Source organism: Zootoca vivipara, chromosome 5 (genome assembly GCF_963506605.1).
Source record: "Zootoca vivipara chromosome 5, rZooViv1.1, whole genome shotgun sequence".
NCBI lineage: Eukaryota > Metazoa > Chordata > Lepidosauria > Squamata > Lacertidae > Zootoca > Zootoca vivipara.
In genome coordinates this window covers 30,627,403-30,655,337 of record NC_083280.1, presented here as the reverse complement: position 1 = coordinate 30,655,337, position 27,935 = coordinate 30,627,403, and the positions used below count along the sequence as shown (strand labels likewise).

Below are 27,935 nucleotides of genomic sequence, written 5' to 3'. Positions count from 1 at the left end.
AGGGGTGCCAATATTGGGTGGAGGTCAGATAAGCACCCACACCATTTGAATGGCAATGCCCATCAACTTTGGGGTGGCCCAGCCTCTTCAACTATTTTATTGGGGAGTGCGGAGGGACCTTGGCCGCAGGAGTTGGCTCCTATGATATGGTTTTATACAAGGCCAATCAATATACTAGCAGGGGGAAATTTGCACCTGAACATTGTCCAATTAAAAATTGTCCCCAAGACCCACATCACTGGTCACCATTAGCACCAAGCCTCCTAAGCCTAGCTCAAATGGCCAGTCAATACTAAGAGGTCCACCAATCTGGTCACCCCACCACCTTTCCATTCTGTGGTGTAAGTCATCCTCAGGAATGACAAAGGGCAAATCCTCACCATACTTTCAAAGCACAGTCAAGAGACATTTAAAGCACTTGACTCCCCCTCTGAAGACTCTTTGAAACTGTAATCCCCCCTCGCAGAACTACAATTCCCAGCATCCTTAACGAACCACAATTGCCAGGATTCTTTGGATGGGGGAGAAGCCATGTTTAAATGCATGTTGTGAATCTGACCTTTCAAGGCTGTTTCCTTGCAACAGCCGGCGGCTTCACACGAACAAGGGACACTTTTGTCTTTTCTGCAGCTGTAATCGACGCCACTGAAGCAAATTGCATTTGCAGACCAATTTTTGGATCTTTGAACTAAGAGACGGCTTATTATTGCATGGAGGGGGGGGCAGAAAGAGCGCGGGGCGGGGCGGAGGGGGAGAGCTGCGCCCAACAAGTAACTCACTCCATCCCGTTGTTGGGATTAAATGAAAAACACTTTTCAGTTACAAATGATAGCAATGGATAAACTGTTTGTTTGAGGCTGTGCAATCCTAAACGGGCTTACTGGTCTGGGACGCTAACAGCCTCGAAAGCAACAGCGCTTTCCTTTCTTTTGTCCGTGTTGTGCCGCTGCCGCCTGTGCCCTGTCCCCTTCCCCGGCCACAGGCTTCCCCTCCCCACGAGCAACACCGCCTCCGAGGGGCTCCGTTGGGGCGGCCGCCACGTTCCGCCCAAGGAAGCAGCGCTCTCCTTGCTCCCGGCCGGCAGCCAGGGCTGATCCTTGCAGCATAGGCGCTGGGGAAAGCGCAAAGCTCTCGTCTAGGTCTCCCAAATCCCGCCGCGCCGGCTTGGCTCCAGGGATCGTGCCGGCAGGGGGCCCGGCCTCGGGATCTCCAAACTTGGAAGGGGCGATGGGCTCTCTCCAGTGGCCAGGCGCAGCCCGTCCCGCGAGTAGGACCCACCCCGGGGGAGGCGAGAAGCCGCGCTCGCGGTTGCCCTTTGGGCGCCTTCTGGCGTGAAGCCTCTTCGGCGGCGCGCCATGAAGGTCGAGTTCGCCCCGCTCAACATCCCCCTGGCGAGGAGGCTGCAGACGGCCGCCGTGTTTCAATGGGTCTTCTCGTTCCTGCTGCTAGGTAAGCGCTCTCTGCCGCCTCTCGGGCGCCCGATCCTCGTGGAGTTTGCTTGGACGTAAGCAGAAACGGACTTCGCAGTAAACGAACGTGTTCGCGCCGTAGGCTAGTGAAAAATTTGCTTGAGTAAGCTTGGATGAAGCTGGGAATTGTAGAGTTGGAAGGGGTCACGAGGGTCATCCGCCTAAAATGAAGGAATCTCTTTGCTGAAGTGGGACTCGAACCCACAACCCTGAGATTGTCTGTACCGACTGAGATACTCCAGCAGTCGAACGGCTACAATGGAATTCTATGCAGGCAGTTCAGTAAGTTTTACTTCTGAGTAAACATGCACATGATGGGGCAGAATTCGATCTCAAGCACGGTGCAAGTTGACTCGCAAGTAAGCCTCACGGAGCTGAGGCTCAGTCCCAAGCAGCTATGCTATAAACCTGCTGGCTTACTCTAAGGAGTAAGTCGCATTGAAACAAAGAGCGATTTAGGGAACCTGAGCTGAGTCTGTTGGCTTGCAGTTCCAAACGCGTTTGCTAGGCAATAAGCCCCTCCTCACTTGATGTGGCTTACTCCAGAGTAAGGCAGCAAGCCAGTGCACACGTCTTTGTGACGAAATCCCCATTTAAAGCAGTGGTGGGGCTTGCTTCAGAGTAAAAGTGCTTTAAAGCTCCGACTGCACCATCTAGAAACAGGCAAGATGCGTTCAGTGTCCCACGTGGGGATTTGGGAAACTGCCTACTGGAACTTTATACGTTTGTGATGAGCTTTGCGCGCGCTCGTGGAAAGGTTGTGATGATGTGATGGCTCTAGGATTCTAAGAGAGCAATCCTATGCAGCAGAAACAGGCGGAAAACAGTGTTAAGTGCTACCCCCCACAAGTCACGTGACTGGGCTCCAATTTACAGTAAGTCCCTCCTCTCTGGTCCCACACCCAGAATGCCCCTTTTTGGAAGTTGCATTTGGCCTCACTTCAACTGGCTGAGGTGGGATGAGAAAATTATGCCAGTATATCTTCACATGCATCCTAAGCAGCTCATCCAGGTGGCTCTTGCCATACAATTGCCCCCTAAGTAATTTATAACTGCCTGACTTTAGGACTCCTCTGTGATGTAGTAGAAACAGTACTAGACATACTGAAACTACGGTATTTAGCTAGTGTGTGTGTGTAGATGGTAATTTCTAACAGGAGAAACTTATCTTGCAAGTTAGAATATGGAGAAGATGTGGATTCAAAGAGATACCAAAGTTCTTGCGCGAGTATAATCAGATGCAGCTATTTGTGGGGAGAAGGAAGAAAAATAATAGTAGCGCCATGGTGAAGTGCTACAGTATAACCCATGCCCTACTCCTTAAACCTGAATGATGAATAGAAATCACATTAAGAAAGGTATGCTTCAAAAAAACCATGCAAAACAAATATTTATTGTTCCTTCATTGAGAGGGTTGTGCAGGGCTTCGGTAGCCAAGCCTTCCTCCTCTCCCCTATAAAAACATAACATAACCATAACCAGTGACTACTAATCAGCTCATTATCCATTGGAAATGACCTTCTAAGATCCTTCACCATAGCTGTCGAGCCATTTGTTACAGCAAACTGAAGTCAGGGCTTCAATTTTCCAACCAAGTCTTGGTTCGCTGAGACTGCTCTGTCACATTACTTTCCTCCCTTCACCTTCTTGGTTTTTTTTTTTTAAAAAAAGCTTTAACCGCAGTTTAGCTGTAAATTTTAAGAGTAGTTTTTGTGTGAATTACCATAGATCGTTTGATGCTGTGCTACTCACTGAAAACAGGGCAAAGAGGAGTTACTAAAAATAGCCAACCAACCAGTGCAGAGTTTTATATACAACCATCTACAGTAGATGGAAAAGATCCAGCTAGTCTCCAGTCTACTGCTTGGACCAACAAAATCTGCACAGCCCACCCGTGACTTGAAAAGCTGTCTTTCTGAAAGCACTTCCTTTGATGTGAAATAAAACTTTCCCAAAGCCACAAGTTTGCTTTGTGAGCTACCCTGCACTTTTGGAAAACTAGGCTAGACATTTTTCTAAATAAAGTCCATGAAAAAGAACGGAAGGGAGAATAAACTTGGGTCACTCTTGGCTGCCTGCACACCAGAGGTTTTAAGAATGAAAAAAAAAACTTCTGGATCAGGCCAGTGGCTTATCTACGGTAGGCTAGCATTCTGTTCTCACAGTGGCCAACCAGATGCTTGTGGAAAGCTTGCAAGCTGGATGTGAGCACAACAGCGCTATGCCCACCTGGAATTTGCAACAACTGGTATTCAGAGGCATAATGCCTCTGTTTGTAGTGGTAGAGCATAGTCACCACAGCTTGTAGCTCTTGATAGCCTTGTTTTACAACTGTTGAAATAGTTCTTCTGAAGTCTCTTGCTTAAAAGATTCCAAAAAAGGTCCTGATGATGACTGAGGTTTTTTGAGGACACAAAATGTCAACACAATATGCTAAAACTGTTTTGTATATATATGAAATTAAGATTTGTACATTTCCTTTTGAGAAGCTACAATCTTTGCCAATATGAGGTATGTACAGCTGTTCAGTTTCACAATCCTAAACCCATTGATCTGGGAGTAAGTCTTACCGGTTTCAGAAAATACTTCCAATTGAATGTCTTTAGGATTACTGCCATTGCAAAACAAGAAATGTGATCAATTTCCTAAGCATAAGCAAATAAAGCAAAACTCAGCGGGATGGGTTACTAGGTCACTATTACATACGGAAGCAACCTAAAAACAATGAATTAGTTGTTTTATTAAATGTACAATACTCCCTCAGCAGCATAGCAATAAAGTCTGATGAATTGTTTCATGCTCTGAATTGCATCCTTCATTAAAGTGAAGCACTGGACATTTGGCAATTCAGTTGAGGAAGTTTGAAGTATGATTTGTGTCCCATCACAATTTGACCGTACTAAAAAAGGATCGCACGAGGAGCTAAGCTTTCCCGTGGATGAGACAACACCCCCCCCACACACACACACATTTTTTAGTCCAGACTTTTGGGTTGTCTTATACACGGATTTCTACCATAAGTCTGTGGTGAGCTATGCATCGGCTCGGAGGTTCCTGGCAGCTCCTGAGTCCATGAGGGCTGGAGTCTGGGCTGTGGAGGTAGCTGTGGAGCCAAGCCGAGGCGAGGGAAGCAAGATGCAGGCTCCTGCCATTATGCTGTGAAATACAGCACCACTGACATCAACCAGAGCAGTGGGTTGTTCAGGTGATTTAAAAGACTGATTTCTTAATTTTGGGCTCCCAAAGGTAGGGGTCATCTTATACATATCCTCTTATACATAGGGGTCTCTTCTACACAGAAAAATTGGCAATTTTCTGTAGTGCAGAAATTAACCAAAGTACCTTGGTGTGAGTGACGCAGGTGGCGCTGTGGGCTAAACCACAGAGCCCAGGGCTTGCTGATCAGAAGGTCGGCGGTTCGAATCCCTGTGACGGGGTGAGCTCCCGTTGCTCGGTCCCAGCTCCTGCCAACCTAGCAGTTCAAAAGCACCTCAAAGTGCAAGTAGATAAATAGGTACCGCTCTGGTGGGAAGGTAAACGGCGTTTCCGTGTGCTGCTCTGGTTCGCCAGAAGCAGCTTAGTCATGCTGGCCACATGACCTGGAAGCTGTACGCCGGCTCCCTCGTCCAGTAAAGCGAGATGAGCGCCACAACCCCAGAGTCGGTCATGACTGGACCTAATGGTCAGGGGTCCCTTTACCTTTACCTTGGTGTGACCAGCACATATTGTTTCCCCCTTATGGAGTGTAAGGTACAAGGAACATATGTGGTGACATGAAACTAAGTACCAAAGTTTTGAAAGCAGGTTGTAATGGAATCTGATATTATTGTTGGCAAACAGGTTGCACTGGGTGCTAAGTTACCATATGTCTCATCCATTTTTGATGGCCAATTCTGACCTACCTTCTCAGCCATTAATTCTATATCTGTTGCTTGCCCCTTATCTAGTGATCTGTTCAATGGTGGAAGGATGCATCTTGTTATTCTATAGATCTGTTGCTTTTAAAAAGTCATGTCCTTTACCATTTCCAAAAAAGCCCGACTCATAAAATATGTGCCACCAGGGGTGATGTAGACCCTACCGACTTTGCTTCTGCTTTGGGGACGTTTGTTATTTATATGACCAAACAAACTCATGGTTGACACATCCCCACTAAATATGAGTTTATTTGGCAACATTCATGATTATTTGGTACAAATAGGAACCCTGTATTCCCAGTCACATGGGCAGGGTACAAATATAACAACAACTACTACTATTGAAAAAAAAACAAATAAAGCAAAATGTAGTATTTACCAAAGTCTTAAGCACCCAGAGATTGTGCTGATGATGTTTACATTACTTTTATTGCTGCTGCTTACCTTGTGAGGGGTAGCCCTGAGGAACGCCAATCAAGGGACTTACTTCTGAGAAGTTTAGTATGGCTTCGCACACACTGTAAATTGTGGACAGCTTGGTGTGGAGTGTTCCAGTTGTTAGTACTACAACAGACTTTTGAGCCAACGTTACAAATGCAATTTTTCAGTGGAGAGAAGGCAGAACGTGGCTTCCAAATTCCAGATGTGTGGAGTGTCACATGGTATGTCTGTGTCTGAATGAACAATCAGGAGGAACCTTCCCTTCAACCGGTGTGGCTAGTATAGGAGCAGTCAGAGCTGCAAGAGTCCCCTTCATAGCAGAGCTCTTGTGTCCTTACGAAACACTTCTCCATGACTAATATCAGCAAAAAACCATTTGCATGAATTCATGAAAATACTCTCTTGGAACTTTCAGCTTGTGGCTCATTTGTCTCAGCATACATCTAGTTTCTACCAGAGGCTGCTCTACAAAGCAGAACAGACAAAGATAGCAGTTGTCCTCTTATTAATCATTTGTAAAGATCAAGGACATGGTGGCATGAGGAATGATGAAGGCAACTGCATGGGGCTTCTTGCAGATGAAAGAAATCAAGTCTCCTATCATTCCTACTTAGCTCAGGCAAGTTTCTATATATGGATGGGGCCTTACAGAACATAGCTTTTTCCAGATCTACTAATGCACGGGTGTCAAACACAAGGCCCAGGGGCCAAATCCGGCCCGCCAGACCTCGTCATGTGGCCCGCCGAGCGCCCCAGCCAGCGGGACCCAGCAGCGGGGCCTTGCTGCTTAAGCGCTGTGCCGACAAAGCGCCGACAAACAGCTGGGGCCGGGGGGGTAGAAAGGCGGCCGGAGCAGTGCTGCGTGGAGCGCCCCGAGCCACAGCAGGAGAAGGAGGAGGCAGCTTGCCGGGTCAGCGCCCGGCAGCGCCCCGAGCCTCTGCGACGCAGCAGTGCTCTGTAGCACTTTGAATCCTCCTCCTCCTGCCACGGCTCGGCGCCTGGAAACGGGTGCTGCTGCTGCTGAAGCACAGACAAAGCACCCAGCAGCTCCGCGTTGAGGAGGAGGATTCAAAGTGCTACAGAGCACTGCTGCGTCCCAGAGGCTCGGGACTCTCCGCGCGGCGCTGCCAGGCACCGACCCGGCAAGCCGCCTCCTCCTCCTCTTGCCTCACCTCCTCCTCCTCCTGCCACGGCTCAGCCTCATGAACATGAGCTCAGCAGCGGCTCAGCCTCACGAACGTGCAACTCTGAGGCGTTACGCACTTCTCCTAAAACGGACACCTGCTGCCTCACGCTGCACGGGAAATGCTTTTTGCCCCTGGGTCCCTTCGCGCTCTTTTCTGGCGCTGAATCAAGGCGGCGACCCCCCCCTTCCCTTTCTTCCTTCCTCTCTCGTTCTTATTCTTTCTTTCCCTCTCCTTCCTTTCTTCTTTATCTCTGTCTTCTCTCCCTCTTTCTTTTTCTTTCCTTCTTTATTCCTTCTTTCCTACTCTTCTTTCTCTCACCTCTTTCCTTCCCCTCTCCCTCCTGCTCCCTCTTTTCTTTCTTTCTTCCTTCCTTCCTTCCTTCCTTCCTTCCTTCCTTCCTTTCTTCCTTCCATCCTTCCCATCTTTCTTCCTCTCCCTCATTCTTATTCTTTCTTTCCCTCTACTTCCTTCCTTTCTCCCTTTCCGTCTTCTCTCCCTCTTTCTTTTTCTTTCCTTCTTTATTCCCTTCCTTATTTCCTACTCTTCTTTCTCTCCCCTCTTTCCTTCCTTCCTCTCTCCCTCCCACTCCCTCTTTTCTTCCTTCCTTCCTTCCTCCCTCCCCCTCTCCTCAGAAACATAGGATGCTGCTTTATACTTCTGGCCCTTAAACCCTGGAACCAGGAGTGCAGCTCCAGTGAGTCAACCTCAGCCAGTCCCTTTGGTGAAGGGTGGTGGCTCACTGGCAGAACATCTGTCCTGCATGCAGAAGGACCCCAGCATCTCCAGGTACTAGTAGCTCTGCAAAGGTCCTGCATGAAACCCTAGCAAGCCTCCACCACCCAGTGCAGTTACCAAAAATCATTTTTTAATAAATTGTACAATAATTGTACATTTGAATATCTACTTGCCATTATTCTGACTATGTTTCTGCTTTCAGAGCTAGTTATTACTTACATTATTACAAAAAACAGTAATAAACTAGTGTATTCTAGTTGCTGTTTAAAAATTCCCCCTGTAGTTTGTCTGGGTCAATGAAATAATAATAATAATAATAATAATAATAATAATAATAATAATAATAATAATATATTATTTATACCCTGCCCATCTGGCTGAGTCTCCCCAGCCACTCTGGGTGGCTCCCAATCAAATATTAAAACAATACAGCATTAAATATTAAAAGCTTCCCTAAACAGGGCTGCCTTCAGATGTCTTTTAAAATTAAGATAGCTGCTTATTTCCTTGACAACTGATGGAAGGGCGTTCCACAGGGCGGGTGCTGCTACCGAGAAGGCCCTCTCTGGTTCCCTGCAACCTCACTTCTCGCAATGAGGGAACCGCCAGAAGGCCCTCGGTGCTGGATCTCAGCGTCTGAGCTGAACGGTGGGGGTGGAGACACTCCTTCAGGTATACAGGACCGAGGCCGGTAATTCATAACTGCTGCTGCCCAAGTTGTTTTTATTGCATTAGCAGCACTGAAGTGACCTCTCTAGGGCGCTAGCCTGGGCAGTGTTTATGGAGGTCTTGGACTGTCCAGATGACAATTCCCTTCTCTTGGCCTCACTGATATGGTCCAAAGGAAAGCAGAGCAATACATTTGGCACCAGCTTGGCTGCAGGTGTTGCCAGAAGGAGGTATACAAGAAACCACCCAGGTATCTTAGGGACTCCATTCTGGATTTGTGTAGAATTTGCTCCTTAGCCTTTTCTTCTCCTGCAGATGCCCCACCAGGTAGCAGGTACAGATTTATTTTTTTTATCAGGGAAAATTAGGACCAGAGTTTTCCTTCGCCTAGATAGGCTACCTTCCTGGGTTGATGAGCCACACGTGCTCCTCACTTCCTTCCATGGCGCGTGCAGAAACCACCTTTTTGACCATTAGAGCCCATTATTAGTCTTGTCTGCTCAATCTGCTGGAGCCTGTCTGCAGGGGAAGTCCCTAACCCACTGAGGGTGGCTACCCTCACCTGGTTTAGTCAGCCAGTCGGAACATTTCCCAGAATGTGGCTGCTGTCGCATGCTGACAGCTTCTAGCAGCCACAGGTGAGATTTGAGTGCAGGGTGGGGACCAAAGGTGGACGAGCTACCCCAGAAGTAGCACAATGTGTCCCCCACCAGAGGTGCTCCTCCTAACCCCCCATACACCCCACACGAGAGAATAAAATGTTGCAAATAATTGGCAAAAAAGAGATTGGATCTTTACCACAGTATGCCACTCAACTTGCCCAGTGGTGCAGGACAGGACTTTAGGCAGAAGTTCAGGGCCTCACTCAGCAGAATGAGGAGGAGCCCTCTGCCCCAAATGCAGCAGGGCTGGCTTGACACATTTGAAACACTGCCATCAAAAGGAGTTGCAATCCCACCTCTCCACATTCTTATACCGTTAAGCCCGGAGTAAAAAATGACCAAACGGCTTGCTTCTTTGTCGGTGAGGATGAATTGACTTTCTGTCATTCCATCCAATGCTCTGACAGCTTTTTATTAATGCAAGCTAGAGTCACAGCCTCAGACAAGTGTTTCCTGATTAATCCAATTAGTGTAATGATGTTTTGTTTGCTGAACACCCAGCGCGGATTAAGCAAAGCGGAGAAAACTTGCTTCAGTGCAATGACTTTGTGTGGTGCTTTTCCGTTAGGTTTTTCTTTTATGCATTAGATCCCAAATAATGTCGCGCCTATGTTGCATGTCTGACTGGAGTCAGGCTGTTTAGATGAGGAGCTATACAAATGAGCCAAACTGGAAGTCTGGCTTCAAGCGCTTGCTTTCATGTACGTTGCAGTTCCATACAGTTTGAGGATGGAAATAGGGATGTTGTCTGAATGCCAACACTGCTCTCTCCATTGCTGCACATTGCTGAAAGCTCTGCAATGACACCTCCTGCCCTGTAAAAGAAGCACAGTTATCTTCTTTTTAAACCTGGCGAATCTCTAATCTCACGATGAATCTGCTTGCATATGCCATCTAATACAACAAGTGGGTTTTGCCGTACAAATAAATGTTGCAGTGTGTTGGGCTCCCTATTCAGGATTCTAGTTGCTCCATTCTTTCCCACCACCCTGAGCAGTTCATAATCTGCAGCCACTGAGAACACTTGGGCTGGATCTAGACACATTGAAGAAGCATTTCACATTGCAAACTTTGTATGAGAAATCAGGTTAGCAAAAATGGAACTCCACAGCGCCATCTGGTGTCATAGTGTTAGAATACATAAACAATGCATATAAAGCGATTTTTCTTTGTCAATGTAGCTGAGTCCTTGGTCCTCCTAGTTCTTTTTGTGAATCACTCCCCTTCCTAGGCTTTCCCCCTGAACACTGCAGGGTCCCCAGCCCACTATCTTCTTCTTGTCCATGAATGTTGCCGTTTTTGGCTACGAAAGCAACAGCAATCACAATCTGAACATCAGAAATAGAGGAGATTATATATATTTATTATATGGATAAACACTTACAGCAGGAATGGAAGTGAAGCTGATGCTCCTCTGTGAACTGTCCACTATTTTTATTTTTATTTAAAGGGAATCCTCAAAATTGTTGCCAAAGACCCCGAGAGATAGTTGTTGTTTTTTTACCGGGAAGAGGTACTGGAAACCACAGAGGGTGCAAAGTTCATAATCATAGCAGCATATATTAAGGACTTTACAAGGCTGTCATCTGGTGGTAAGTCTAGTATTCAGCAGGGAGCAACAAATTCTGGTTCAGGTGAAGGAATTGCAAGATCTAGGCTAGGAGCACACATGTAAACACACTGGAATCCTTGAGCTTTTCTTTCCTTATAGACAGCTTGCTATAACACATAGTACATCTAAAGTGGTTGTGTTTTTGGTTCCCTAACCCACAGCCATCAGAATATCCTTAGGGAGTCTGAAAAAGTTCCCCCACTCCTGCTCCTAGGTCTTGTGGGGTATTTTCTTTCAGTCTCACTTCCTCATTGGCCATTAATGTGTCACCTTTTGCCCCGTTTCCTTCAAGCCACACTGTTTCCCTTAGGGGCGTAAAAGCAGATGCAAACCTATTTTGTAAAAAGAGAAAAAACCCTGCCCAAGCCACAAGATATTTGTGCCCTGCCCTCAGTTTCATTTGTGCTAGAGGTGAAACCCAGCAGAGGGATAACGTAGAATGCGTTTTCAATAATAAGCCTCTGTCTTGGAATATATGGGGGAAAGTTCCTCTGGTTATGGGAAACACATTTAGGTTGTGTACACATTTAACGCACCCCCATTCCAACTGACCCAGGTGGCGCTGTGGTTAAACCACTGAGCCTAGGGCTTGCTGATCAGAAGGTCGGCGGTTCGAATCCCTGTGATGGGGTGAGCTCCCGTTGCTTGGTCCCAGCTCCTGCCAACCTAGCAGTTCGAAAGCACGTCAAAATGCAAGTAGATAAATAGGAACCGCTATAGCGGGAAGGTAAACGGCGTTTCCATGTGCTGCTCTGGTTTGCCAGAAGCAGCTTTGTCATGCTGGCCACATGACCTGGAAGCTATATGCCGGCTCCCTCGGCCAATAATGCGAGATGAGCGCGCAACCCCAGAGTTGGTCACGACTGGACCTAATGGTAAGGGGTCCCTTTACCTTTACCTTTACCATTCCAACTGAATCCTGGGAATTGTAGTTTTCCCCCTCACAGAGCTACAGTTCCCAGAACCCTTCACAAACTACCCCCTCCATCTCCCATTTTATCCTCAGAACAACCCTGTGAGGTAGTTTAGACAGAGATAGTGACTGGTCCAAGGCCACCTGCTTAGGTTCATAGGAGGGGTTTGACCCCTGGGGGAAGCCCAAGCCTGCAACTGGGGTAGGAGGAACCATACATGTGGAGAAAGTCAGGGATAAATTGAACAGGAAGGTGCAGGAACTAAACTGAAATTAAATGCAAACAAGAGTGGTAATTTAGCTCATCCCTGGTGGGAGTTCTAGTCTAAATGACTGACTATTTACTCTTTCAGGTCCATAACATTGCTCAGAGTGACACGCAGAGATTGACTAGTTGAACTGCCTGTGTCACCAAAAATATGTTGTTGTCCAAGGTTTATGTAACTTGGTCATCAACTTACTTTTAATCAAAGCTGCTTAAGAACTCTCTCATGTATTTGTTGTTGATCTTTTTAAAACCATGAGCTTTGTTAACTTTGCTTAACAGGTCATTCAGACAAACACAGAAAGAACAGTGGGTGTGTTAGTTTGAACCTTAGTGTTTCTGAGTTCCTTTTGCTTCCTACCCTAAAGAAAGCAGTACGCACAACTCAGGATAAGCCCTTGGTTAGTAGGAAATCAAACCTATCCTATCAGCTTTTGTTGCTATCTGGTCTGTGTGGCAGCCTTTGTGAAGTCTTTGAATAGCCCTGCCAGGTACTAGTCATCAAACTTTGTGTGACTTTCATACCTCAAGGTCATGTTGATGTTAAGCCATGTGGAATCCTGCCAAGGAGCTGAAAGGGTAGTAATTCTGTCAAGCCAATTGAGACTAAATTGAGTCATTGTCATGTCAGGAACTTGCTCGGCCACAAATGGAATACGTACATCTCGCCTTTTGGAAGAAGTTGCAAAACTTGTGCTGCAAGATACTTGTAATACAAGAACTCATGACCACTTGCTTGATAAATCAAGAGGAAAGTTTATCATAACTGTCCTCTCCCCTGAAATGTTCTTGGGATGCCTTTGCTTTAAGTTCTGCACGTAAATGGGATTATTGTGCAGGCTCTAAACCTGTTAAAGTTTGGCACTGGGAGAAGACTCTTTTGAAAGTGTGTTACTCAAGAAAGGTCTGGCCTTCCACGTCTTTCATTCTTCCCATTCCTTTCTGTCTCCTTATCTCTTGCCAAATAATTTCTAAATTGTGTCGGATTATGCATTTTGGATACAAGCCATATTACGGGAAACAAATGTATTTGATTTGGATGAGAAACAAAATTGAGAGTTTAAAAATGACAAAGTTTGGCTTTAGACAATTTCTTCTCAAGTTCGTTTTCCTTAAAATGGTGAATTCCTATACACATCTACTTAGAAATATGTTCCATTGATTTAAATGAGCTTGCTGCTAAGTGAATTGATGTAGGATTGAAAGCAATGGGGCTTACTTCTGAGTAGACATGAACAGGACAGCGCTGTTGGCTGCCTATTTTTTCTGAAGCTCTTGTTTGCTGTATCTGCCACTGTCGTGTTAGCTCTACTCAGCCCCTGACACCTGCATATTGACTGTGAATATCTGAAAAGCGACTTTTGCATCTATTCATGTATACATGTCAGGATTAGAATAGTTTATCATTAGTGTGGCTGAAAGGTTCCTTTTTGTTCCCAAAGCCAATATAAATTATTGCCCAGCTTCAGCTTGAAAATATCATGGAATTGTAGTACTGAACCACATATTCTCAGCAGAATGATTAATATTTATCATTTTAAATTAGCCAAGGCAGGACATTATGCCTCCATGCTCTGATTTATAGTTTTATCAGGCAGAATGACTAACATGAAACAAAATAAAGGAGATGCCTTTGAAAGGGCAAAATAAAAACCCCAACATTTGATGAAGGATTTCAAAGGGTTAATAAAACCCTCCTTCTATCTCTCTGTATCACATACTGATATAACAGTGGCAACCTTAGGCATGGGAATGCAAAGAATAGGATAGAACCCTCCATTGCTGTCAACAGCAATATGGTAGTTAGGAGTTTTGGGGGCAGGGAGCAGGTTGTATGTCAGAGTTGAGAGCAGAGAGTTGCAGAGAAGCAAAGCAGCAAGCTGGTGTGGCTCTGGGGGAAACACCCTCCATGGATTAGGTACATGGAGAGGACCCTCAAGAGGCTACTTTTGGCAAGCCATAGGGATCACGACGGGGAAGGAGAAGAAAATGGCAATGAGCTGCATGAATCATTTCAATTGTTTTGTGTTTTCTGTGTGTGTGTTTTAGCACAGTGCTGCTGTGGAATCTTCATGATCTTTGTGTTTGGAGATTACTGGTTTATCTCGGCTTTGTATGCGCTCTGGCTCTACCTCGACTGGGAAACCCCCCAAACTGGGGGGCGAAGATCCAAGTGGGTCAGAAGCTGGACTGTGTGGAGATACTTTAAGGAATACTTTCCAATTCAGGTGAGTGAAATATTTTGCAGTGAAAGTTAATGCTTTTGTGTGCACTGTGTGTATGTCCCAGAGCACGGTGAGGAAAGCCGATGTAGTTTGCATCTCATTAGGATTCCACTTCTGTTTTGTTCCATTATTATTCCTGTGCTGAAATTTTGCATGTGTGGATGGCCAGTGTGAAGAGGCCATCACAGAAACATGGCCACACGTTGCACTAAACAATTGCTGAGCATGATATTATGGTCCTAGATAAGCCTTGGGCTTTGCACACTCCCCTCCTGTCCGCCAATGTGACTGGAATAAATGGTATAAGTTTCCATCTTGTCAAAATGTCTGGTGGGGGGGGGAGCAGGTTTGTTGTGCAAAAGCAATAATTAGCTTTCGTTGTGGGACCTGAATTGGCCAGTATGCAATTGCCAGTCAACTTTTAAATTGAGAGCAAACTTCTTACTGAGCCTTTATTTCAGCTCATAAAAACCTCGGATTTGGATCCAAGCCAGAACTACCTCTTTGGGTTTCATCCTCATGGCGTCCTTGTCGCTGGAGCTTTTGGAAACTTTTGCACAGAATACACAGGTTTTAAGAAGTTATTCCCTGGTCTGACTCCATACCTACACATCTTGCCTTTCTGGTTCAGGTGTCCTTTCTTCAGAGACTATATTATGTGTGCCGGTAAGCAGTAAACCCTAGTAATTCAGATGTGGCTGTTTTTAAAAAAATGGAATTGATGTACAGTATTTTTTTAAAAAATGTGACCCTACCTGATTTCCAAAGCAACCGAACACAGTTAACAAATCAGATAATAACAGTGGACTGTATTTAACATATCACTAAGGAGAATGTTCTGCCAGTTTCAGGAGTTTTCCTTGTGCAGCAGAACATTATTCCCCTCTGCTACCCCCGTACACCACCTAAATCTGCTCTGGGTTTTCCCACAACCCTCCAGAGCAGTTTGAGGGATGCTGCAGAGAAGATGCAGGGGAAGAGAGGGGGATATCTTGCTGCACTAGCAGTAATCCATGTGCTAGTTCAACTGTTTAGTTGAATACTGCCCGCTAGAAAAGCAAATAACCACCCCAAATTAAACCCAGCCCAATGTCAAAATGTGGAAAACCAAAATACAAGTCACAAAGATTCAGATCCGAAGAACAGCCATCAGAAATTGAGCTCGCAAAGAGATCATTCAATAAAGGCCTTTTCGAAAAGCCACGTCTTCACCAGCTATTTGAAGCAATGTAATGCTTTCACCTGGCAAACTTTGTTCACCTTGCATAGTTGCCAAGTACCCCGTTTTCCCCGGGAAACCCCCGTATTTTCTTACTGTTCCCCGCAGGTGTCCCGAATGGCAAAATACCCCATATTCCCCCGGATTACGGAGCTCCTGCCGGCGACCATGTTCTTCTGGTGCCGCGCTGGCACCAGAAGTCGCTTCTACGCACTTCCAGACATGTGTAGAAGTGACTTCTGGCGCTGCGGACATTTTGGAAATGGGCACAGTGGCATCAGAAGTCGCTTCTACACATGTCCGGAAGTGCATAGAAGCGACTTCCGGCGTCGCGGTGCTGCTGATCCTGGATTTTTCAATCCGGAACTTGGCACCTATGTCATCTTGTAAAGTAAGCTCTGGAACGTGGCATGATTTTCACAGCCCTATTCAGGTGTTCTCCATCTTCTGATAAACAGCATTCCACATCACCAGAGGATGCACAAAGAGGAGACTCCGCTCTACAGATGTGCTCCTTGGTCTCTGGGTAGTGAGAAGGCAGGGGGTTGCAGATGGGGATGAAGAATTCAGCTCCATTCACCCCCTCACGTGATTATTAATTGCATGAGCAGTGCCGAATTTACGTATAAGCTAAACTAGCTATAGCTTAGGGCCCCACTCTCTTGGGGCCCCCAAAAAATGTAAAGGAAAAAAACCTGGATGTACATTTCCAAAATATAAGATAAAAACAAATAAAAAGAAAACCTACATACAGCAACAGTGTTTTGTGTTGTGTAGGCTCCTATGATGTAAGTAATGGGCCCCGCCTGCTAGCCTGCTCCCTAAAATATCACTGGTTAGATACCTATTAGGTTCATAAATTACCATATAGCATACATTCAACACAAAAAACAGAGGCAATTTGTTGTTGACAAAGGGCAGCTGGACATTACCTTCCGTAGCTTAGTGCCTCATCAAACCTAAATCTGGCCCTGTGCATGAGGGGGGGGGGGACGACGACACCCAAACAGGGGTCACCAAATTCAATAATAACAACATGTAGGCTTTACTGTTTCATAAGTTAAAACAGTAGTTTGTTACAGAGCATATATAAGAAATAGTTGGATATCAAATACTGATGAATCCACGATCTTTTGGGATAACTTTAACATATAAGAACAGAACATTGAAATCTAGTCAGAGTGTTAACAGCAGCTAAATGGTGTACTCCCATAATTCCCACAAAACAAAAATGGTTTCAGTAAAATTTGTTTTCTTGCCACAGTGATAGAATTAATGGAGCTGGTATGTTTAAGGGAAGATAGAGAGAGAAATGAGCAATTTGAGAGTCAGTGGGCCCCTTTTAAGTACATGAAACGAGAACTTCAGTTAATTTTTTTTATAAAGCTTTTCCCACCGCTATCATATTCAATTAAATAATTTGATCATTTATGTTGTAGCTATTTAAACAAACTGTAATATGAGTTTTTAGAAAACATATTTATATTTGTCTTACAATTCATTAAGGGCACAATCTGAATACAGGATTATTTCAAAATAAACGGTAAATTAGTGACTATTAGATTGCATTATGTAATATGGCATTTGTAGACTATTATAAACATGCAAACAAAGAATTAACTACTGTACGGAGCACAAATTTAACTTCAGATTTTTTCATTCCACCTGACTAATGGTTTCCATACAACGCAGATCGGTTGATTAGGTATTCTCTTATTTATTTATTTATTCACATTTTCAGGGCTGGTTTCAGCATCCAAGAAGAGTGTGTCTCATGTGCTCAGCCATGAAGGTGGTGGAAATGTTGCTGTGATTGTAATTGGAGGAGCAGAAGAGTCTTTAGATGCCCGTCCTGGAAGCTTAACTCTTAGCATCCTCAAAAGGAAGGGGTTCATCAAGGTAGCTTTGAAACATGGGTAAGTTCCATGTGTAGACCTCACCCATTCAGAATAAAGTGGTAACACACAGGGCATTAACTGGGAATCTAGAGAACTTGTCATTGAAATAAGATGGAATGTAGGTACCCAAAACATGAAATGGACTACTTGATAGTATTCTATAAGTATATCTTGTCATTGACCACCATCCATTTCGGGAGACAATGGAGGAGTGTGTTTTTTGGGGTAAAGTCAAACGGTCAGATGCACCATGGCATTTCTTCCCTCTGTAGTCCTCCCCAGCAGTAATCCCTCCTCTGGTCACTGCTGTGGATACACAACCTGTCTGTCTCTCTCTAGCACTGTGGTTGTCTGCAAGGCATTCTCCAACTTTTGCAATGCAGTTCCCCAGCCCAAGTAACATCATAGTACGAAAGCATACCTGCTGTTCCACAGTGTGCGTTGACATGCATTACGTTAGGGGAAATTGCTAGAGAAAATTGCATACAAAATCTGTCAATTTCAGTTCCCTCAGTTTCTCATTTCCCCCACCTTCAGTTCAGTTCTCCATATTTCTGCAGCAATCTGTGACTTTTTAAAAATCATCATGAACATTCACCAGCCTTTTAAAGTGAATTTCTCCTAATACATTTTTGTATGGAATTTCAACTTTTGCAAACATTTTCTCCTAATATAACACATTTTTGTATGTTATTTTCACTAGTATATTCTCCGCCCCCCCCCCGCCCCCTGATATGTGCCTTTTTGTAAATGCTGGTTGGAGAACTGCAACATGGAATTTGGATAAGTGCAAATTATGAAGAATTCTCACATTCTTTTGGAAAGTGAGAAATTGATCAATTTGGCTTTAAGTGTGAATTGAATTAAATTTATCCTCCACCCCACATGTATATAAAAATGAGGGAAGATGTGCAGAGTTGTGAAATAGACCCCACCCCCAATAACGAGAACCAAACACACAGAAAAGAGCTGTCCTATATATGTCTAAGAGTCATTTAATACGCAAGTATGAAATTGTACATGTAGCAACTTCCTGTTTCATGACTTTTTTTTTTACTGTGTGTTTGCAATATTTCTTTGTAAGTGAGCTATTAGCCAATAGCAGTCCTATGGGCTATTCCCTTCCTGTGGTTATTGTTCCCGATTTCAACATTTCTTGCATTTACTGTCATTTCTAACTTTTTATCTTGGTGAAAGAGGCAGCCAACTATAATTTGGTTAAAAAAATCCCATGCAAGTTTTTTTTCTGCCCTGTGCTTAATACTTCACTGATTTTGGCTGGGAAGAGCGCTGTCTGCCTGGGCATATGACCCTGTATGTCAATGCCAGAATGTTTATGCAAGGGTATGGGGTGGCCTCGCTTAGTTTTGGCAATAGTCCCCACTAACCCTCAGGGCCAGCTCTAAGGCAAGGCTGGGTGGCGCAATGCGTCAGGGCGCCGGGCTGCCAGGGGGGTGCTGCGCTGCTGTGCCGGCGTCAGCCCTTCTGTGCCCGCCAGACAGCTGTGCCGGGAAATGGGGCGGGGTGGTGGTGCCGGAGGGATCTTCGCATCACGGCGCCAGAGCACCAGATACGCTTAAGACGGCCGTGCTAACCCTTGACTAACCGTGTGGTCTCCACATGGTTAGCCAAGGGTGAAAGGGCCCTCGGGCCAAAATAAGCTTAGCCACCCACCTCTGATGTATGCAGCTATTTTTCTAGAAAAAGAGGTGCTGGAAATTACCACGAACACCTCCCTCATTCTCTTAGAATGGCAATGGTGCCCACCTGAGAGGTGCTAGAACTGAGTTCTGGCCGAAAGAAAGCCCTAGATGTATGGCATCTGCTTAGTGTTACTGGACTACCCATTGGACTAACCTGGTTTAGTCTTGGACTAATATTGCATTTAGTTGTGTAAATGGGAGGCTTAGTCCAATTGCCTGTTGAGCTTTTCCTAGCAGGCAGTAGGTTGCAACATGCATTTTTTTTAAAAAAACATCTACCTGGCACCTACAGTGTAATTTCATTAACATGGTAGGTCTGCATGTTACCGTATGTGCCAAAGTTATTTAGCTGCCTTTAAATGGGTGTACTTGTCAACCCATTGACGTTAATTATGTCAACTGCAGTGTTGCTTTTCTCTGGCAGGGCTCAACTGGTCCCAGTGTTTTCTTTTGGGGAAAATGAACTGTTCAAACAAGTTGCAAACCCAAAAGGATCGAGGCTCAGAACATTGCAAGAGAAACTGCAGAAGATTATGGGGTTTGCATTGCCTTTGTTTCATGGCAGAGGAATCTTTCAATATAGCTTTGGATTGATGCCTTACAGGAAACCTGTTCACACTACTGGTAAGTTCTTTTTGAAACTTTTGATCTCATATGCACATGTTTAATATACAAATCTGTGGCAAGAAATAGCCGCTTAGCCTTTGCAAATGGTTCCATATACCATCTAAGCACCAAATGCAGAAGAGGAGGAAGTTTGAAATAAGCATTTGTCTCTTTCCTGTTCATTTATTTATAGGTTTCCTCCTCCTCCCCTGCCCTTGGACTGTGTTGTGTTTATATGTAGCTCATAGAATTTGTCAGCATAAAATAATCTACATAACATGATCCAATGCATACCGTACTTTATTACCAGCATCCCTATGTTGTATGGTCGGTGTGGTATGTTGTGTTAAGAGCATCACAAGAGCCTTTGTGGATCAGACCAAATGTGTTTTAACTATTATTTCCATTTATATACTGCTCTTCTTACAAGATCCCAGAGCAGTTCACAATTAAAATACAAACCCAACAACTGCAACAACAAATAAAATAAAATGATATATTAAAATCACCAAAGCTCTCTTGTAACTTCAGTACAGCAGTCAGATAATAAATACTTTGATTGCATATCCAATAAAACACTGACAATTTGGAAACTCTGGCCCGCGAGCGCTCCAATTGGAGAACAGCCTTTACCAAAGTTGTCATGGACTTTGAAGATGCTCAAACTCAGGATGAAAGGGAGAAACATGCTAAGAGGAAGGCACGTTTGGCAAACCCTCACCATGATCAACTCCCACCAGGAAACCTATGTCCCCACTGTGGAAGGACATGTGTATCCAGAATTGGCCTTCACAGTCACTTACAGACTCATTGTTAAGACCGTGTTCATGGAAGACGATTTTACTCGGCTATGAGTGATCGCTAAAGGCGGCGGCGGAGGACTTGGACCAGAGAGATTTGGGTCCCTACTGTACTCAACCTAGAAGCCCACTGGGTACACATCAGTGATTGTGGATCCCATTATATCACAGCATGATTACAGATCCCATTATCTTTCAGCTGAACCTACTATGTAGGATAATTATGAAGATAAAATGGAATAATCCCCATGCATGTCTCCTTGAGCGCCTAATAATTAATAATTTAAAAATGTCCACTTACATTCCCATTTGGTTATCTACCAAAACCAGGTTATTGCAGGAGTTTGATAATACCGTATGCTGAGTGGTTTGTACTTTTTCTATATTGCATTCCACCATTCCTGTACTTTGAGTAGTTTTCAAATGGCAAACTTCTAGCAACACACCATATTCTTGAGGTCTTGTGCAAGTATTATGCCAGCTGCTTTAAAATGTAAACAGAACCATAAGATATGTTCTAACCACTTTTGTCAGGAGTGAAGAGAGGACTGAAAACCACTTCTGGCTCAACTTTTGATTAAGAGAAGAGCTCTTCTAAAAAGTGGTGTTTTGCTTGCTCACTATGATATGCCACAGAATATGTTGAGAGGTAGATTTGCATTTGTAAATACAAGTTGGAGATCATTAGAGGAGGGGTAGGAGAGAGGGGAAGAGGCTAAGAAAAGAATGAATGCTAATTGCAAAAACACTAGAACCTAAAAGGACGAGAGCATTATTTGTGCACTGACTGCTTAATTTAAACTCTGACCGATGCACGAGCCTTTTAGGGTGGAGCAGGTTCCAGGTGCTAATTCAACCTGTTGTTTTATGAAAGCGATTTTAAAAATCAAGGAAGAAATCATTGAGAAATACAAACAATGCATGGTGGATGTGATTGAACAAAATAACTAACTTTTGGAAACTGAAAAGTATACAAGAACAAATTGCAACAAAGACACAAGTGTCTATTCATAACTGTTAAACAAGAACGGGAAGGAGATCAATTGGCATACTGGTCATTTTAGACCAGGCATCCCCAAACTTCGGCCCTCCAGATGTTTTGGACTACAATTCCCATCTTCCCTGACCACTGGTCCTGTTAGCTAGGGATCATGGGAGTTGTAGGCCAAAACATCTGGAGGGCCACAGTTTGGGGATGCCTGTTTTAGACTGTGAACACCTGGGTAGGTATAAGGACGATTTCTATGATGTTTTGTATGCCATTGTATCTTTGAGTACTTGTAAACATATCCCATGCATATAATAGTGTCCACAATTACAAACCAGCTCTAGGTTTAGATGGCACCATAAAGAAACAGGTTGTTCAGATAGCAACAGTCATTTGTTTATATATAAATATTGAATAAGCAAAATGTGCCCATTTTACTAGCCCAATAAAGTACTTCCATTCCTTAATAGGCAGTTGCCTGTAATTAACATAGCTACAGCAGAAGTTCTTCCCACTTGCAAATTTATTTTCTTTGGGCATATTGAACCGCTTACTCTGTTTTCAGAATGGCTTCCTTTCTGCAAAAGAATCTGTCTTCAGTATGTGAGACTGTTTGGAAAAGCAGTTTGTTGGATGTAAACCACTTTGATTTAAAAAAAACAAGCAAACCATTGAGCAGTATATACTTTTTTAGAAATAAATAAATAAAATTTGGAATGACCACCATTACTTTTCATATGACCATTCATTTTGTTTGTTTTCACTTGCAAATTGCTATTGCCATTCATAATGTGTGTGCATGAAGAAGTGTTGTAGGCACCCTCGTTGTTGATCTTTGTTAACAGCTTCTGATGAAGCGGTGACACTGATACTGCCAGTTTCGCCATATTGCATCCTTGGACATTGCTGTTGCTCTGCAGTACTAAGATCACGCAGAACCATTTTTTAAAAAATGGATTCATGAAAACAACATAGTAAAGAGTATCCACATGCCTCAGTGTGAGTGGTACTGAAAAACTAATGGATATATATTCCTACTGTCCACATTTGACAAGGTTATTTGTGATGCTCTGCTAATGCAGGAAAGTTTAGAATTTGGATAGCTCTAGAGGTCCCAGGGGTCTAGGGACCCAGGTGGCGCTGTGGTTAAACCACTGAGCCTAGGGTTTGCTGATCAGAAGGTCGGCGGTTCGAATCCCTGCGACGGGGTGAGCTCCCGTCACTTGGTCCCAGCTCCTGCCAACCTAGCAGTTCGAAAGCACATCAAAATGCAAGTAGATAAATAGGAACCGCTACAGCAGGAAGGTAAACGGCGTTTCCGTGTGCTGCTCTGGTTCACCAAAAGCGGCTTTGTCATGCTGGCCACATGACCTGGAAGCTGTACGTCGGCTCCCTCAGCCAATAATGCGAGATGAGCGCGCAACCCCAGAGTCGGTCACGACTGGACCTAATGGTCAGGGGTCCCTTTACCTTTACCGGTCCCTTACAATTTATGAAAGATCATTAGATATTTGGATCAGAGCAATTACACAGATGACTCTCACTGGGATTTTCTTATTTTGTTTTTGATTTTGCAGTTGGGAACCCCATTGCTGTGAAACAGAATCTGAATCCCACCGTTGAAGAAATTAATCAACTCCATGAGAAATATCTGCAGGAACTCCAGGAGTTATTTGACAAAAACAAAGAAAAGTACGGGATATCAGAGCATGCATCTCTCACATTTACCTAAATGCAGGTTCAAGTACAGGGAGAATCTGATTCAGAAGAGTTGCTTTCTGGTGAAAAGCAACCTTTTACTCCATCCAACCCTTCTCTCCAACAGCTTACAAGAGTTACAATCTTCCTGTGTAACTGGGTACAATGTGACTAATTTGCTTTAAAAAAAGATTTGCAATTCTCAGTGTTCTTGTATTGTCTGGGACTGCATTTTTATTCATTCTCTCAATGGATACCATTCTGTAACAAAACATTGCAAATCTACAAAGAATCCTAATGCTTTTTAATCTCGTGCTTTTTCCGAGACAGACTCAATCTGTAAGCACAGATAATTGGTCTGTACTATGTGAAGAGAGCGCTCATGGAATAAGTCGAGGGCTCCCATGTCTTCAGTCTTGTTCCTCCAGGAAATTTTTCCTACCTTTTGAAACAGGTATGGATTTTGCAGAGGTATGCTCTTGCAGAGTTCAGTTAGTATCAGAGTGGTTGCAGCAGAAAAATTCAGAGCAGACTGTGCCTTTGGTTTGTTAGTTTTCTTGAAAGAGAAATGTATTGTGTTGACTGAATGATTTTAAATGTTTTTGATGAATGCTCGTGTATGGCTCGTTGCCTAGCTATTGATCTGTATTAATTATGCAATGCAATATGTGGCATATTAGGCGTTCCTAAGCTATATGGTATTGTACTGTACTTGAAGTGATTTAATAAGCCAAAGATACTCATTTAGCAGGGACGGGAACTTTGTACTTTTGTAATTGGTGTGTTTATTTAGAAGAGTAGTGTGATGAGACAAAATTGATGATTCTCTGGGAAGTTTGTCCACAGCACCCCTCCCAAATGATAATGCTAATAGAGGAAGACAAACCGCTTTTGCTTCTAAAGGAGCCATGCGTTGTGATTTTTTCTGTTCAGAGCTCATTCACCAAAGAGACAGGCGGGAAGAGGTGCAATTAATACTTTGCGATGTAACTTCTTAAGCATTAGAACTGTTGAATATTCTCTAGTTTTCAGGTTGAAAGCAACAATTTCAGTGGGGCAGAAATATTTTGACAGAAAAAAGTATTTGTAAACAATTGCTCCCCTTTTCTGTTCTGTATTATTGTTTTCCCTGGAGGCAAGTGCTTTTGCACCAATTTCCCCTCACTCTGCACTGCTATCTTTCCTCATTTAAGTCACATAGTGATTCCCTGAGTAAACAGGATGACATCATTGCAGCCCAAGGACAAGGAACCTTTTTCATCTCCAGGCCTGCATTCACTCTGGGGGTCACATGACAGTGGTGGAGAGGGCTAGAGCAATGGATGACATTCATTACCTTTCCACAGTAGGCTAAATTTTACACTCACTCTTACACTCCTCTTGATGCAAGCAAGGAGCATTAGCCGAGTTCAAAGACACATTCCAGCCAGGCAAAAACTCCAAGGAGGCTGCAAAGCAGTGCTGATGAGGGCCAAGTGGGGTGGCTGTGGAAAGTCCCAAGAACAAGATAATAAAGGCCTCAATGGCTGCAATTGGCCCCCGGGTCCGAGATTCCTTATTCTTGTAACCAATTAAATACAGCAGTGTATTGGATGGTACTGGGATCAATTAAGAAATAGGATCATGCTTCCTGGTTTAGTCACATGAGTGACCCCATCAAATCCGCTTGATTTTTTTTGTTCTTTCAAAAGCATGTTTTTTTAGTAATCAAAAAGCTTTTGGCAGAGGGGAAATTAAGTCTAAGCATTATCAATGGAAACCATGAAAAATGAGTTTGTGAAACAGGTCAGTCGGTAGAGCATGAGACTCTTAATCTCAGGGTTGTGGGTTCAAGCCCAACATTGTGGTCCTTTCCAACTCTATAGTTCTATGATTTGAATGTGTACAGTTTCAGGCATTTGTTCCACTGGAAGCATTTGTCAGTTCAGAATTGCACACACACACAAAACACAAATAAAGAAATAAATTCTAAATTCCTAATTTATAGTTGCTGCGAGTTGCACCAACTAACCAAGCATGTATCTATAGTAGTTTTTCATTTGAATCGAGCCCCCAGACAACTGGATCACGCTTTGGAGGCATTGAGATTATTCCAGTGCAACTGAACAGCTGCTTGACATGAGTGATGTAATGCAGGAACTTAATTAAACAAGACTGGGGGGGGGGATAAAGAGATAATGTGAAAATTTGCCAATATTATTTTCCTCTACAAACCACTCATGCTTGAAGAGGGAGCTGGAAGTGGGGAGAAAAGAGCATATATTGTCTGTTCCAGTCCTTTCCTTTTAGTTTCCGATGAGAACGCTTGCCGAGGGAAACGCTAGCTAAGGCTGGACACCCTAGCAGCTGCTTTCCCTATACATAGGTTGGCTTGCTATCAGCATTTGCTTCAGTTCCCCCTTGATACCACATTCTTGGTTCTCATGTCATTCTCAGCACTGCTGGTTCACAAAATTATTCAAAGCTCATTGCTTCCTCATGCACCAGTTCACTTAAAAGGAGCTGTGTGAGAGAGGGGGGAGAGGTCATGGGTCATAGGTCATGGGTCATACAGCCACTGATTGCCCTAAGACATCAATGATGGTTGGCCCCACTGAGATCGGCAGAACAGAAGGCAGGGAGTCTGACAGTAGGCAGAGGTATAGCCAGAGTCAATGGCAGGCAGAGCCATCTCATTCTAGTTTTGTGCCCAGTCTTCTGCTGAGTTTTACAAGGACAACATGGGAAACTGAAGAGAAGGAAGCTGACACGTGGGAGTGGTTAAGGGCAGATTGACATTGGTGGGACAGTGTCCCGTTCATTCTAATGGACCCATCTCTACTGCCCACACTTTCCCTTGAAACCCCCAAGGAAAAACAGTTCTCTTACCATCTCCAAGCCCTCCCAGAAGAGAGTGGCCACTTACTAGATATGGCAGCGGTCTGACTTAGCAAAAGGCAACTTGCTAACTTCCAAGTGAAAGCAGTTCAGAGTGGGAGTGTTGCTTCCTATACTAATCACATAGGTAATCCTAGAATCCTAGAGTTGGAAGAGACCACAGGGCCATCCAGTCCAACCCCCTGCCGAGCAGGAAACACCATCAAAGTATTCTTGACATATGCCTGTCAAACCTCTGCTTAAAGACCTCCAAAGAAGGAGACTCCACCACACACCTTGGTAGCAAATTCCAATCAAGAATAGCCCTTCAACAGGCCTTGCAGTGTGTTGAACATTTTTTGCAAAATACATACACACAACCTGCTGTTTTCTGCTGCTCCAGCCTTGTTGCTGTATTATGGCTTTTTAAAATACAGATTGATTATTTTGTTGAACGGAAGCCTAAGAAGAATAAAGCATTTTGATATGAATATGCGGCTGTGCTTACATGTACTCAATCTTTTATGTGTGTTCTTTCATAATTATCTAGCAGCCCACTGATGAAGAGATTAGCTTCGTGTGGTTTTAGCTTAGCCAATGTCTTTCCATCATGGTTTTATCACAATATCCATACGCTATTTATATTGGCAGACAGTCCACTAAGATAATCTGCAGACACATCACGTAGTTCCGCTCCATTCAAAGGAGCTGGGTGTTTGTGATTTTCATATTCTTTCCATAATGACATGTATTCAGTATGCTGTAATATAATGAAAATGAATAAAAGGCAAGAAGGAGGTTTGATTTAAGGCTACAATCCTATTCCCACTTACCTGGCAGGAAGCCCCAATTTACTCTTTGGGGCTTACTTCAGAGTGGACTTGCACTGTAAATGTCTGGATGTATTAGTGTCTCATTACTGAACGAATGGAGAAAAGGAACAGCTGCTTCCTAGTATAAGGCTCTCAAATTTAATAATGGAAGATCAACATTGCAGTTTGTTGCTATGGAAGTGGAAAGAGTGAATTATCATTTGGAATATGAGAAGGAGATAATAATATTATTAGTGTTGTGTATTTTCAACAGCATTCAACAGCATTATTTGCAACAGCATTATCCTCCTATTGTGGCTGGATCCTGAAGCAAACACAGCCTGTTGACCAACTTCTTTTCTGATATATTCAGTGAAGTAAAGTGGGTGAACTCCAACTGCCATCAGCCCCAGCAAGTCTGGCCATTGGCTAGGGATGATGGGAGTAGGGATGGGGGAGATATTTTATTCTCTTAGCACGTGAAGCCGAATTTATCAAATTTGCACTTTCTGAAACAATATGAAAACACAGCCATCCTTTGAAATTTGCAGTTAACTGAATTTTGCAGTGTAGTTTCCAACCAACGAATGTCAACCAAACAGTGGTCAAAACAGCATACGAAATGTGTTTATCAGGAGAAATTTGCATTAAAACGCAATTTTAAAAATCACGATGGGTTCTTCCTGGGGGGAAAAACCTGCAAATTGCAGAAATGCAGAGAACTGAATTTGAGAATGGAAAAATGAGCAAGTGAGAGAACTGAAAGTGACAGAATCACAAGCCCCTATATGAGCATTATAGTTCATTAACATCTGGAGGATCAAAGGTTTTCACACCTGATGTTGAGGAAGAAAACTAACGATGTTGAGGAAGAAAACTAACCGATCTCATATTTCAAGGAACATGCAGGACTGGGTCATTTCTTGCAGCCAGGGCTTTTTTGAGACAGTACTTACTGGTATGGGACATGGGTGGCACTGTGGGTTAAACCACAGAGCCTAGGGCTTGCCGATCAGAAGGTTGGCGGTTCGAAACCCCACGATGGGGTGAGCTCCTGTTGCTTGGTCCCTGCTCCTGCCAACCTAGCAGTTTGAAAGCACCTCAAAGTGCAAGTAGATAAATAGGTACCGCTACAGTGGGAAGGTAAACGGCATTTCCGTGCGCTACTCTGGTTCGCCAGAAGTGGCTTTGTCATGCTGGCCACATGACCTGGAAGCTGTATGCCGGCTCCCTCGGCCAATAACGCGAGATGAGCGCTGC

General features: G+C 44.0%; 1 protein-coding gene across 1 annotated transcript; it reads left to right on the top strand.

Moving 5' to 3' along the window:
- Positions 1–1,342: 1,342 nt before the first annotated feature.
- Positions 1,343–26,354, top strand: MOGAT1 (monoacylglycerol O-acyltransferase 1). Its single transcript, XM_035132574.2, has 6 exons — positions 1,343–1,449; positions 13,920–14,098; positions 14,557–14,761; positions 17,056–17,230; positions 19,340–19,539; positions 22,887–26,354. Exons 1-6 carry the CDS (start codon positions 1,356–1,358, stop codon positions 23,039–23,041), a joined length of 1,008 nt encoding a protein of 335 aa, XP_034988465.2. The 5' UTR covers positions 1,343–1,355; the 3' UTR covers positions 23,042–26,354.
- Positions 26,355–27,935: the final 1,581 nt, after the last annotated feature.